The following is a 14,019-nucleotide window of genomic DNA, read 5'->3' on the forward strand; positions in this document are numbered from 1 at the left end:
ATTACGTCATGCAAGTTATCTATACAGTATGCCTGCAGCATCCAGACATAACCTGTGATTTTCAATATACTCCCCCTCTTGATCGTATATGAGGTACATGTAGGAGGATAGCAAAAACCCTGATCTCAGGATGGCAATGCAGTGGATAAGCCTAATCTTTAATGGTGCCATTTCAGAGATTGTCGCTGCTGGATCTTCTCATGCAGTGGCCTCTCCACCTAGAACCTTCTCACCTTGTGAATGTGGGCTATTTGTGACCGAGGACAGTTTGTTAGATCTGCCAGATACAGATGTGACTATGTCCTTGTTAATTGCACCGACAGATGTCTTCCAGATAAATAGTAGATAATAACTATTGATACATTTTGGCTGCTGTGTTGAAGACTGTGGCACTGAAATAAGGATTTCTGACTGTGAAGACGTAGAAAAAGAGATTGATGACTCTGACCGATCGAGCACCTCATCCCTCGGCCCCACTCTATTTGATCATCAGACCTGTCATAACTTTGGGAAATAGCAAGTAATCTCTTGAAGATAGTGAGAAAAACTTTTTTTCTCAAATTTTGGCCAATAATGTATGATTGGGTCATCAGATTGTATTAGGTATGAGTATTGTTGTTGATACACCCTGTAGTAAAAAAGTCAATCTTGACACTAGAGGCGCTGATTTCGTCACAGCATGTTCGATTTCTAGCCCCGCGCTTCGGTAAGCACCAGATCTCGAGCCTTGAAGCGCATGCCCAGTATGAATCGAGTCCGAACGCACTGGCGCCAGGTCCCATCCAAAAGCAAACAAGGACCGACAATGAATTTGAGGGCTTCTTTCCAAAATAACAATGTGACACATTGATCAAATAAAGTATTTTATGTAGATATTGATGTCTTTTTGGTGGCACGCTCTGCATGAGAGAAAGGACTTTGGGAGGATTCACCAGTCATATAACCAGCTGGCAGAGGTTGGTTGTTCCATTGTCCGTCCTCGTGAGATGATTACCATGGTCGCGCAAGCGGGGCGCTAATCGAACGCGCTAAAATAGCGTGTCAATGCAGTGCTGCCATCTGCACCCTGGGATTCCCTTCAATAACGACGTCATTGAGGTGAAGGTCAATTGGCTGCAAGGTCTATCCCAATTCTCTTTAAATTTTGATCATTCAACCGATTTTTGTCCTATAATCCTTTTTAGTCGTGGTGGTAAGTTAAAACTAATGTGATATGATTTAACTCCTGCTAATTTAGTACCAGTAAAGTCATGAGTTTTTCGTGAATCTTGGTGAACTGCTGTTATATTTGAGTTTGTCTGAGTGGACTTCAGATTTTGCATGTAAATTTACTCTGTAAAGACTGTAGCCAGTCCATTGTAGGCCTAAAACTAGTCACTCGACTCACTGCATGACCGACAAGGAAGGGTCAGAAAGGGGTTCTTCATCCCCCCCCCCCCCCCCGGCCATCTCCATCCATCCAGGTCTCAATTCACTGGCCGTCTATGCCGGCATGCTTGCTGGTAATGCATGACTTCAAGATTGCTTTTGTCATGTTTGTCAGACTGATGTCATGACTGTGTCTGTCAATCCTGGTAGGCCTACGTGTCTGCTGATCTGTCACTAATCTGAATAGACATCACAACAGCATCGTAATGCTGTCGCTGATGTGGTCTATAGGCCTAATCAAACTTCAAAGTGTGACCTTTCTCGGTCATCATGAGTTGGTTGTGCCTCTTGCTTGTGCTGTGCTGCTTGCTTGTCTGTTTCAACATAATATGAACCAGGAGGAAGAGAATGAATCACGAGTGCCATTTCTGCACTTGACCTGGTTTAGATGGTGACCTTGTCAACATTGAAGATGAGTCAAGTCTGTAGAGGTGGCAGCTAAGCCTAAGGAAGTAAAAAGTGCTGAAAAAAGTGTCCTCATCAGTTCATGGTTTGTAGTCTCTCACTCTGTTAAATAGAGCTTTTCAAAATGTTTATGCCTCATAAACTCATATTTCTTTAGGAAAACATAAGGATTGAACTCACAGAAGTGCCTGAAATTCTAAGGATTTTCCTTACATGACTTGTAAAATTCTACTTTTGAAAATTCAAGGCAAGCCATTTCTCACAATAGTTTCTTTATCACCAAGAAGATGGCAGCACAGTCTTCCAATGTGTTTGGTCTATCAGCTCTCCAAATGGAAATAGACGAGGCAGTATTCTTGATAAATGTTCTAAGCCAAGGTACTGGTTTGCTTTGGATGCTGTTATAAAACGTAAGATGTAACGGTTTTGACCCAAGAGTCTGTCTTCGGCAAGAAGGGTCGTTCTGGATGTTGATACATGTTTCATGGATGTACTTGGAAGGCGTCTTTGGGGACAGCATTGGGTACCACCACTACTAGGCATCTGTCAGAACATCTCACTCTTTTGCCATCTTGTTGATATGTGAAAAATTTATTTACGACTTTTATGGTGGTCATCAGCACTTCATTGCTAAAAGTGCATACATTCTATATGGTAACTTGTATGTCTGTAAGCCTATAACACAATGAATCACAATTTGTGTGTGGTTTATTACTGGGTAGGGTTTATTCAGCAATCTGGTCGTTTGTTTAGAAACTCTGTAAATATTTGGATTGCTTTGATTAAATTTTCTGGCAGGTCAGGTGGGGCCCTATGGTATTCAGGTGTTTCTTTGACATTGTCAGTTTTAGAAAAATACTGAGTTGTGTAGTCAACACCTACCTATTGAATGCAAAATTAAATTTGTAAGGTTTTTTTAGACTTCAATTTATAAAAACATTGATAAATCTAAATGCAGACCATTCAAGTCAGTCAGATGACGGCACATCTTGACCCGTAATATTGGTGACATTAGGTTAAAAAACTTCTGATGTCTATCATTTTCATTGACCCTCCCCTCCCTTTACAGGACTGAAAGTGAAAGACAACATTCAACCTTGAACTTGTATTGTTAATTGTATTGTATTAAAGCCACAATCCTTAGTTGTCCCACATGTCCCAAGAAGCATCGGAACTAAGCATAATCCAACTAAAAGTGATCGGTCAATGTCACCCTAGGAAATCTCACGACTAATCATTATCTTCAGTTGTCCCGTCATTATTGGATCATCTAAGCCCATCATTGGATTGTTTCAGGGTGGTCAGGACCCATTGACTCAGTATTTTTACCCAAGGGACATGTCTGTCCCTTAGTGAGAATGCCCCTCATTACCTGCCCCCTTGAAATGAGTGTGGCCAATGGCTGGAAATGACAATAGGAAGATGGACTGCAGTTTGACTCCCTGGTGGCCCTCCACTTGTTACTGCGCGCCGGCCTTCAAGTGCCGAGGTATTGTTGACCCTCCTGGGCTTTCAAGTGCGAAGGCATTGTTCAAATTTGCATATGCTGTCCCAGTTCGAATTTATTGAAAGAGTGAATGGGTATTGTATTCCGCTGATTGGCCACCCTAACTAGATGGCAGACTGAATACAGTCTAGAATATGGTGTTTGCTATTTTCCTGTTATCCTGAGGATGAAACCGACTCCAATGTTATCAGATGTCTGTCCCAAGCTAACCGGAGCTAAAACAAATACACAATATCTACACTATTTGTACAGGGCTAATGGGCCTACTCACAATGGAGAGATTTCGTTATGGGTATTACAATCCCAACAGGTTATCGGAGTGATTGAATTACTCCATTTAGTTGGATTCTGTTGGTGTTGACGGGTCAGACCTGATCGTGCGTCTCTCTCTCTCGCAAGCCTAAACTTGTGACAAGTGTGTTGCGCAGGATGTAGGGCGTATGGTATTTTCCAATGACAAAGTCTTGCGTGCCAATCGAGGTTCTTGGTGAAATTTCTTTTCCCCTTTTTTGGAGTAAAAAACAGAGCTTACGGTATTCGGATTGAGATTTTGTGTAAAAATAACTCTGTCACTTTAGATTTAACAAGTGCATATCGCTTCGGATTATCTGTGGGATTATTGACCCTTTTGGAATGTGTTTTACTTCTGGATTAAAGTTTTAAAAATATGCCTTCTTAAAGCCAAATATGTTTGGTGCTGACTTTAAACTGATCCATGAATCGAGGATTGAACTCTCTGACATGTCTGATGGATCTTTAATCTGAGTCAATGAGATTTGAGCAGAACTATCATTGTGGATTACAAACAGTTCTATCCATTTCTGATTGCGGGGTTCTGATTGAATTGTTTTATCATCAGTTATATCAAGTCATAGAAATGATTTAGAAAAGGAGTTTCTTGACCCTTTGCAAATTACAATGAGACTGATTGAGAGGAGGGTTGTGGAATTGTGTTTTTGACTCTGAAACAATTTGATCTACTTGTACCTACATTGTAATGCAAGTCTGTTGGGATATCATATGCAATGTTTTATAGGTATTTGGAGGTGGTCATTAGGTTTAATGATTCATGGAATCAATTCACCTCATAAACTCATCCTGTGCTTGAAACTGTCGAGTAGACAGCGAAGGATTTACATCATGTTGAAGTTTCGGTGAGTTTCGGTTGGTGTGTCAGGTGGGTTTTTGATTCGAAGTTTCCGCCTGTTGACATTGGTCTTTGGATACCGGAAATGGTCGTTTGACACAACGATATTGAAATGCCCACTGTCCTGACTCCCACTTACATGACAAGTTAAATCAAGAGTCGGTGGAGGGGTTTTCCTTGCCAAAGACCATCATGAGGGATGATACCTCAGAAACCCTAAAATTGATGCAAAGAGATTCTGCTGCGTTTTCATCCACGCACTAAATGACATCATTTATCATTGCAGGAAGATGGCAGCTCCGTCTAGTGAGCGTGACTTGGAACGTCGGATGGATCAAATGCGTATACAGGACGGAATGAAAGGTCCAATGGTCGGGAGCCCGCAGACAAGACATGGCCTGTCACAACCTTACAAAAATGGTAAGATGTCCTCAGATGGCATTACTCTCTTCTGTGTCCTGCCAGTTGTCCTGGTCGTCTGGAGGTTATGGCTGCAGTGATGAGAGAGTTTGGGATTATCCCTGATATATCCTCATGATGCCAAAGTCTGAAATGCCCGGGCTGAAATGTAACCAATTTAGTGTTAAGTATACATGTGAAGATGCAAATCATGAGATTGTTTGAGAAAAAAACTGGCTGTTTTTGAAGGACAACACACTTAATACATAAATAGTTGTCCAAACACAAAAGTGCCATGTACTTTTATATGAGAGAACAGAAAAAGTTATCATGGGGCACTCTGATCTAGTTGGGGTTAACCAGACTCACTGATTGAACATGATAATATCAGAAAGATAAAAATTTGAATTAACCTTTTCACCTGGTTATCAAGAATTCCCTAGGTGATATATTGATACATTGTATGTTGATAAAGACTGTTTTTTCTTTAGTTCCAGATTGATTATATTGAGACTTCGAATACATTTAGTGTTGTACAGCAAAGGCTGTTTAGCTTGGATAAAATATATTTCAAAATTAAAACACTTTTTTTCCAGATATCATATTGTTGACCTCAATATTGTTGTCAATATATTCACATAAAAGATACTAAACATGCGAATGAACCTGCAAATATTCAGGCCCATTGTGAAGAATAAAATACTTGAGATGCATTCGTGAAGTAAAGTGAAGTACAGCCCAAGTTCTATAACTCTAAACAAACACTGAATTGAAATTGGGAAAATTTCATTGTCATTTCTATCAAGTATGTCTGGTTCAATGTTTGACCAACATCTTAAACGTTGCTATTGTAAGAAATTTTGAATGGGTGGCAACCTAATTTCCCAGTACTCTCAAAATTTAATGTTTGTTTGGACTGACCTTTAAATGTTGTTGTTTTTTGGTGGTCTATGATAACAATACCTTTGTTGTGGCCGAGGGCATGGCCAGGCATGGAAGGGTGATCTCTTTGGTTCAGTATGTCAGGAATAGTTTAGTTTCTCAACCCTCTCCGGTTTATTCCAGTATGGCAGTACGATACTGACTGTATAAGGTGTATTTGATGGATTGTGTAAATGAAGCCTGATGCAGTATGTTTTGTGCACGGTAAATGTGACCCGCTCTACCAAAACTAGGCGCTTGTCGCATCTGAACTTGACAGGTTGATACGGACTTGTTGTTCATTTCCCTATTGTAGACCTTTTGTGAAATGTGACCAAATCAGTTTGTAATAGATTTCACAAAAGGTCTACAATAGGGAAATGAACAACAAGTCCGTATCAATCTGTCGAGTTCAGATGCGACAAGCGCCTAGTTTTGGTAGAGCGAGTCACAAATCATCCATAGGTTCAGTTGTGTAGATTGCTCGACATGTTTTAGCATTTGGTGGTACAATACTTTATCTAAAGGATGTTTGAAGCTGCTTTTGCCATCATCTCTGGTATAAATACACAGTCTGAAAGTTGTTGTGTGGGGATTGGCATCCAGCGCAGCAATCAGGTTGATTCATGCCAGGTATCCTCAATACAGGGCGATGTAGATGATAGCACATCTTGACAAACAAGGCTTTGAGATTGTCATTCCCCAGTACGAACTCGAAGGTATATCCACTGGTCCTCTATAAGACTGAGATTTTAGATTCGGCAAGTCCCTTCATGATCACTATGACCAAATACCGGTACTAGCAGTATTGTCCTCACTGCTCTGCTGGTCTGACAGACCTGAAGCAAAACAGATCTCGATGAAAACATCCGCTGACTCTCAAACTAAGAATGCTTCTAAACAATACTAGTACAAGTATCTCCTTATGTATATAAAGGCATGGTATAAAGGTTTTCTGTTCCACCCAGTGTTGTTCCAACAGCTGAAGCATTTGCTGATACTCACAGCTAATGGGATTTGCATAGTGTTAGCTCGAACTCTACTCGGCTGAAGGTGAGAGAAAGCTTTGGCAACCTGCTGCATTAGCATTTCAAAAGAACCTCATCCTACTCGTTCTTCAAAGATTCTTCACATTCATCTATTAAGAAGTAGGCCTGCATACTCTGATAGTTAGTGAATGTTCATGAAAAATGTACTTGGAGTCATGTTGTTCTTTATGACTTTAACAAAATCTGAATATTTGATCATTTTGGGTTGGCTGAAAGGTTGTGTACATCAAAGTACACATTCAGTGCCGTCTGTCTACGCCTACTTGACATGGACTCATCCTCCTGTGGTATCCGGATAGCTGCTTGTTCTCTGATTCACGATTGTTGGAAGTTGGGCAGCAAAATTTCTTCGCCTGATTTTGGTTGTTCCTGATTACTGCAGGTATGTTTCTTCATGTTATTATATGTCAGGTGTAAGTTCGGACTCTGTAATTTGATTGTATTGATTGGTCTTGGGAGATTTATCCCGCAATTTGCAATCTTTTCATGGTCAGTTTGGATGTTATCGTAACACTTTGCCTGTTTACCTACTCTGTGTGTGTTAGGGATGCTAACGTAGGTATAGTATTAACCAGTTAGACCATTCTCAGATAGACCAGTCATGTTTTAGTCTGACCTCTACCCTTCAGCCTGCATTGCTTGGATGAGCCAACTTGGGTTTAAAAATGTGTCTATCGCCATAAATATAGCATGTTGATCTACACGTTATACTGAACTCTAAGGAAAAGATAACACAACGTTTCTCTCAATTTCAGGTTAAATATCGTGCATGATCTCCCCAACCCTCCTCATTGTGTCAAACTAGCAAAATACATGGTTTCTAGTCATGTAAATTCAAAATCTTTTTATGTTAAGATCAAGATCCGAGAGACCAATGCCTCTCTACTGCAGAATAGCTGCCGCACATCGTCGGAATCATTGTTGCACGCAGGGTTGCTCGATTTACTTTGCAGTTTGCATTGCTTCACCCCATCTCATCATTTCCAGGCCTGCCAACATTCACGCCAGTTATCTACAAAAACCCGGAGGAGGACGACTCAGATTCGGACGAGGATTACCCCCCTCCTCCACCGCCGGCCGTGTCGGCAACCGTCATCGTTCAATCACAGAATTTCCCCCCTCCACCTCCATCGTCAGGTATCATAAGATAAAACATCTCCTGCGTGTGTGTGGCTTTTCTGTCGTAAATACTTTCGTACATAATTCCTTCTCTTGTAACTTGTTTCCTACTGTAATAGAACTTTTTCTTTGAGTCTGATGTGGAACAATGTACCAGTAATTTTATTAAAGCTTTACTCCATGGGTATTCTAATTAAAATATTTAACTCTTCTGTGTCTAACACATGGTGTGAATTGGTCAAATATAGAAGATAGTATGACATAACAATCCTCTAGTCTACCCCTCAAAAGGCAGTAGTAGTTCCTCCCTTGGTGTGGCAGTTTTTTCTAATCCCTCTAATTTTGGTTGCTTTATATTTTCCCTTCACAAATTACCAATATACCAGTAGTGACTTCTAATTCTAACAAAAGCAGATAGTTTGTTTAAATGTATCTTAGACAAGTTTTGGTGTGATTTTGGTGTTCATTTTGTTTGTTATAAATATGTTTTTCTTTGGTATTATTTTACTAGTCTATGCATTTGTCAATGTAGCTTGGTGTTGTGTCATTGGTTTCGTGTGATCGTTATCAAAACTTTCGTATGGGCACATTTTTGTCCTCATCTATAATATGAAACTATCTAAACATCTGGTCTGTATTTAAAACTACCCTGTCCTGCAGAACAATCATCTAAACTGAAACAGTTCTTCTAAAATTATCTAACTGGGACATCAATTTTCAGTTGGCACTGATGGATATTATGTTTGCAACCATCCCCCCCAAAGGCCACCGAGAATAAGCAGGAATTGATTGGGTCGTTGCCGTGGGCACTTCGTACTATGCCATCTTTGTTTACAATCTCTGATAGGAAGACCTAATCTGACTTGGACTTATCCTAATCTTTACCGTCCTCCATTTTCAGGTTACGGTGGTTACAATCCTCCCCCTCCCGGAACCGTCTGCCAAGCAACCAGCCGAACAATGCACGGTGATCACCCTCCCCCGCCACCACAGTCAAGGGATTACGAAAACTTGCCTCCAGGTCCACGAGTGCAACGGCAGCCAGGGCCACCGCCAGGAGGGGCACCGTATCCATATCAACAGCCTTTGAGGTCACCCATGCAGCAACAGGGAGTTCCACATAATCAGCCTCGGTCCCCACCGTCCGTGAGGCAAGAGATGCAAAAGATACCAGATTCACCGACACATTTGTATCCCTCAAGATCGAGTCTTGAGGCATCGCCATACAGATACGACCCTGGTTGTTCCCAGTATCCAGGGTCTGGGTACCACGATCCGGAGAGAGATGGGCCTCAAAAGGGCTATAATGACCCACAGAGAGATGGGCCTCCAGTGGGTTATAATGACCCACAAAGAGATGGGCCTCAAATGGGCTATAATGACCCACAGAGAGATGGGCCTCAAATGGGTTATAACGACCCACAATGGGATGGGCCTCAAATGGGCTACAAGGACCCACACAGAGATGGACCTCCAATGTCGCACCAGGACCATCAGAGAGATGGTCCACCAGTTAGTTATCAGAGTGGCCCACCCCAAGGTTATGATGACGGATATGGACCATCCCAGCATGATCATCATTACGACCATGTCTACTCTCAGCCGCAAAGTCCTGCCTTCCAAAAACCTCAGAGCCCTGACCCACCGCACCATAGCTACAGCTCTGGCTCACCGACATCTGGTCAACCCATATATGCCACTCCACAGCCACGGCAACATAGCGCGAACAGGAGCCAAAGTCAACAAACGCCAGGAGGACAACGGTCACCAGCCTATGCCGTACCATCTCAGAGCATCGCACAGAGCACTGGGTATGGCGCTCCTCACGCTGCTCCAACTTCTATCTCTCTCACCCCAGCCTCTGCAACAGTCACACGGACAGTCCCAGCTGCCCATAGCAGTGTGACGTTCCGTACCAGTGAGTCAGGTCCGCTGAAACCGAGTGGACCCCCCAGTGGTGCAGGTGGGGCCCGAGGGAGTGGGCCAGAGAAGTCCTTGAAAGAAGCCGAGGTCGACGCCTTGACTAATCTTCTGCTGCAGAACATGGAGGCAACCAAGGACCCAGAGTACTATGGTAAGCCTGAATGATTACCGGGAATTTACTTGGTCTGCCGGAGTGGCGCAGTTGCGACAGTAGTACCTGTCACCTCTAAGGTCCTGGGTTAAGGGGGGCGACTTCGACAGCATAGGTTTCCTCTGGGGTCTCTGGTTTCCTCATACTTACATAAATCACCCAATATTGTTTATAGAGCTGATAATGTCCTAGTTGACGCCAAGGCAGGATAAGTGTATTTGGCCTAGCGAGTCCAGCTCCATCATCTGATGATTTAGTTGCATAGTTCCAAACTTCTATATCAGAATGCCATATTTTAGATGCCTGGTTTCATTTCAGGTTTATGTAATAAGTGTCACCAAACTATCATTGGAGAAGATGCGGGCTGCACTGCCTTAGATCAGGTTTATCATGTCCAGTGCTTCCTTTGTACTCAGTGTGGTAAGTTTGGGCTTGGAAGTGATCCTCCTATGGTGCATACTTCTGCTCCTTGGAGTTAATGACTTTCCCAGAATAGGGGACTCCTTCAGTAGTACTGCTGTGTTACTTTCGATCATGGTCCCCTCACCAACTGCCCAACCTCTGCCTGCCATGGTCATGGACTGAGCTTGTGTGTGCAGAGACAGCAACATTAGCGCGGCTTTGGCCCTAGTTTTATGATTACAAATGAATTACTTAAACAACGTAATGTTCTGCTTTTGGTCCTGCTGTATCAGTTTAATGTTCTCCTTCCAGAGAAATCTTTGAAAGGTTGCCCTTTCTTTGCCATGGAAGGAAATCCATATTGCGAGGACTGCTATTTGGTAAGTTCAGTGATTGAAAAACAGAAGCAGTTTGTGTACAGAAGGGTTCTTTGCCCAATGTTTATCCCTGGATCAAACAAGAAGATTTGCAAGAATCTATAAAAGTGATGAAGCTTCAAGATCACTACTGCTGCTGCCATCTACTAGTAGGAGATGTTAATGAAATGTGAGGCAGATGAATTTACTCTGTGATGTCAGTGTTAGAAAAAAATCCATTAATTTCAGAAAGAAAGAAAAAAGATTGGCTTTGTGTGATATCATTGTCAATGCCTGACCACCAATGAAAAAATAAATATTGTACTTAAAGTTTCAATAATCTTTCCAATATTTCAGAATACTCTTGAGAAATGCTCAGTTTGCTCAAAACCCATAACCGATAGGGTAAGTCGTCCTGAATAATTCTTTGAACGAGTTTACAATCCCCAGTCATGGCCCAAAAAAGATCATATTAAAATTGATGAAATAACACCCCTGCTGTTTAGTAAGAGTTGCTGGGAGATTTTAGTGACACTTTGTGTTTGCTTTCAGATCCTGCGAGCTACTGGCAAACCCTACCACCCTCAGTGTTTCACGTGTGTTGTTTGTGGTAAAAGTCTCGATGGGATTCCATTCACAGTCGATGCTACAAACCAGATACATTGTATAGAAGATTTTCATAGGTAGGTCTTGATCACCGTAAACTGTCCGGCCCAAGGCTGCACCAAGAGCAGGTTAAGATGACATGTTTACCTATAGTTGCAGTGAGAGAAAAAGCCGAGTAATATATTTCAAAATGAGACAGTACTGGAAGCTCACTGGTCTGTTGCAACTGCATGTATTGTCATTAATCCTCACTTCAGAAAATTCGCTCCCCGGTGCTGTATGTGTCGCTATCCCATCATGCCTGAGCCCGGTAAAGAAGAAACAGTCCGTGTCGTGGCGATGGACAGGAGCTTCCATGTCGGCTGCTACAAATGCGAGGTACGTCTATCTTTCACTCATAAATGCGTATAAAAAGTGGCTAGTACATTTCTTAAGATTCCTCATCTGTCTTCAATAGACATCTTCTTACAGTAAGATTGCATACAATCCACAGGTAAGTTGATACATTAAGGGTTGGGACTTTTCATTTAATTGTGGGGAGCTCATGTCCCTGATATATGTTTCCGAGAGCTTATGACAAAAAAGAACGCTGCATTTCTGCAAATCTCGATCTCGAATGAGGGTTGAACAACTCATCTTAAAGGTTTTGTATTCATTTCCAGGATTGTGGTTTGGTTCTCTCGTCTGAAGCGGAGGGACGTGGCTGCTACCCTTTGGATGACCACCTATTGTGCAAAAGCTGCAACGCCAAGAGGATACAAGCCATGACCGGGAAAATGACAACGGAGCTTTAGAATCGAGAATCAAGAAATTTTGACGGATTATCAAGAAGATGGAACAATGTTTGGATGGTGCTTTTGATTTCTTGAAAAGTGACTGCCATGACAGCAATTTAGTTTATGGAAATTTGTATTCTGAGGAATCACGTTCAGAGCATGTGCCCTTTTAAAATTGGTGGATGATGATTTAGATTCGTGGCCTTTTTTTCAACAGTTTGTGATCAGCCTTGTGGTGATGACTTAGGAACATGAAGAACATATATGTTGCCTGCTCTGGCAAATGTAGGCACGACTTCAGACGTTGTATAATGTGCCTGTATGACTTTTACAAAATGTAGCATGTCTGGGCAAGTTTCTGTCATATTTTACCATGTATCACCTCAATACTCGAATGGTGCTGGCACCTTTCAGACTGAATATCTCTGAAAATGGTAGCTTTAGAACATTTCGAAGTTTGTATTAACCGTAAATGTTACTGCATGTTTGTCTTATGAAATCAATGAAACAAAACATGGTTTTACAGTTTGCGGACCTGCCCTTAATTGTGCAACCATACCACATCCTGCAACCATTCCAAAGTGTAATGGTCATACGATTGCTGTAGGGATTGGTGTTTTGCAATCAGAGGTAGGCCCGGGATCTGCTTCATTGATGTTCAAGTCTATATACCGTGTATTGTGATTAAATGTATTGTAACTTATATTCTGTGTAATGTATAACTATTTTAATTGATATCCAGGTTTTGGCGAGTTGCTCATAAGTAAATAGGTATACCTGGGTTTCTGTATTGGATTTACATTATATATTTTTGGTTTTACTATTTTGCAAGCCATGATAATGTAAATACCTATCTTATTTATTGCATAGCTTTTTATTCGGAGAAAACTGTACAAAAATATTAATGATGTTTTCATACTAATGTCGATTAACATCGAATTTAATAGGACCGGTAATGAAATCTGACACGGACATTTTTGCTATGGGGGTGTAAAAATGAAGGGGTTTACAATAGACATAGGAGCTGGGTTGGACCTGGTCAACTCCAATAGTTGGATTTTGTATACACCCTTTGAAGTGGCTTAATTACTGATAGACTAGCTTAAACTGTCTTCCTTGTTTCTGCCTGAACTGTGTTCAATTGCCTTATGATCAAAACTTGAGTGAGGCCTTTCTCCTTTTGAATGGTGCTACAGCTTTCGCAACCAAAATTCCACAACAAAATCCGGATGATCTCCGCAACATCAACGATCAAGTCATTACCTGATGAAGTCTTGTGGTGTTCTGACAAAAATTTGAAGAACATTGACTTTCAAACTGCTTATGATAAGAGAACCTTTTGACTATATCAAACTCAGCTGATAACTTAGTATCTTTATGGTGCACTCCAGACTTGCCAGTCTTTGATCAGCGAGTTTAGAGTATATCACAACCTTGCTGAGTTGCATGGTTGAGACCATGTTTATTGACTATTTATGACATGTGCATATTTTGCTTTCAGTATTTACAAAACTGCTTGTATAAAGTCAGATATACTAGAGAAAAGGATACATGTGTATGATAATATATGATATTCATGTGAATTTTCATTTTCTCAATAAAATGTAGATGCCATTTTAATGCAGATCCCATCTTGTTGCTCTTCTGAAATTCCAGTATCCGAGTTTACGCTCAACTTAAACTATGTCCTCTATTATAGTTAGAAGTTCAACTCTGCAGGGCTGCAGCCCAAGACACTAGCAGCTTATCAGAGATATTGTTACTTTTCCTGTGTTCTCTGACATTCTGAGCCCCCATTCATCTTTTATACTGAATCTGAAAGGGTCAAAT

The 14,019-nt window shown here is 41.4% G+C and overlaps 1 protein-coding gene across 3 annotated transcripts; it reads left to right on the forward strand.

The window, feature by feature from the left end:
- The first annotated feature begins 1,092 nt into the window (after positions 1-1,092).
- Positions 1,093-13,815, forward strand: LOC135496819 (thyroid receptor-interacting protein 6-like). Of its 3 annotated transcripts, none has more exons than XM_064786346.1 (10): positions 1,093-1,192; positions 4,774-4,907; positions 7,844-7,993; positions 8,877-10,049; positions 10,368-10,469; positions 10,764-10,831; positions 11,165-11,212; positions 11,360-11,490; positions 11,671-11,791; positions 12,076-13,815. In XM_064786346.1, the coding sequence occupies exons 2-10, from the start codon at positions 4,778-4,780 to the stop codon at positions 12,205-12,207; spliced, it is 2,055 nt and encodes a 684-aa protein (XP_064642416.1). In that variant the 5' UTR covers positions 1,093-1,192; positions 4,774-4,777; the 3' UTR covers positions 12,208-13,815. The 3 variants fall into 3 exon arrangements, with proteins under 3 accessions (XP_064642416.1, XP_064642415.1, XP_064642417.1); XM_064786345.1 differs by lacking the exon at positions 1,093-1,192 and adding an exon at positions 3,712-4,494; XM_064786347.1 differs by lacking the exons at positions 1,093-1,192; positions 7,844-7,993 and adding an exon at positions 3,712-4,494.
- Positions 13,816-14,019: the final 204 nt, after the last annotated feature.

This window comes from Lineus longissimus, chromosome 12, assembly GCF_910592395.1.
Source record: "Lineus longissimus chromosome 12, tnLinLong1.2, whole genome shotgun sequence".
Lineage (NCBI taxonomy): Eukaryota > Metazoa > Nemertea > Pilidiophora > Heteronemertea > Lineidae > Lineus > Lineus longissimus.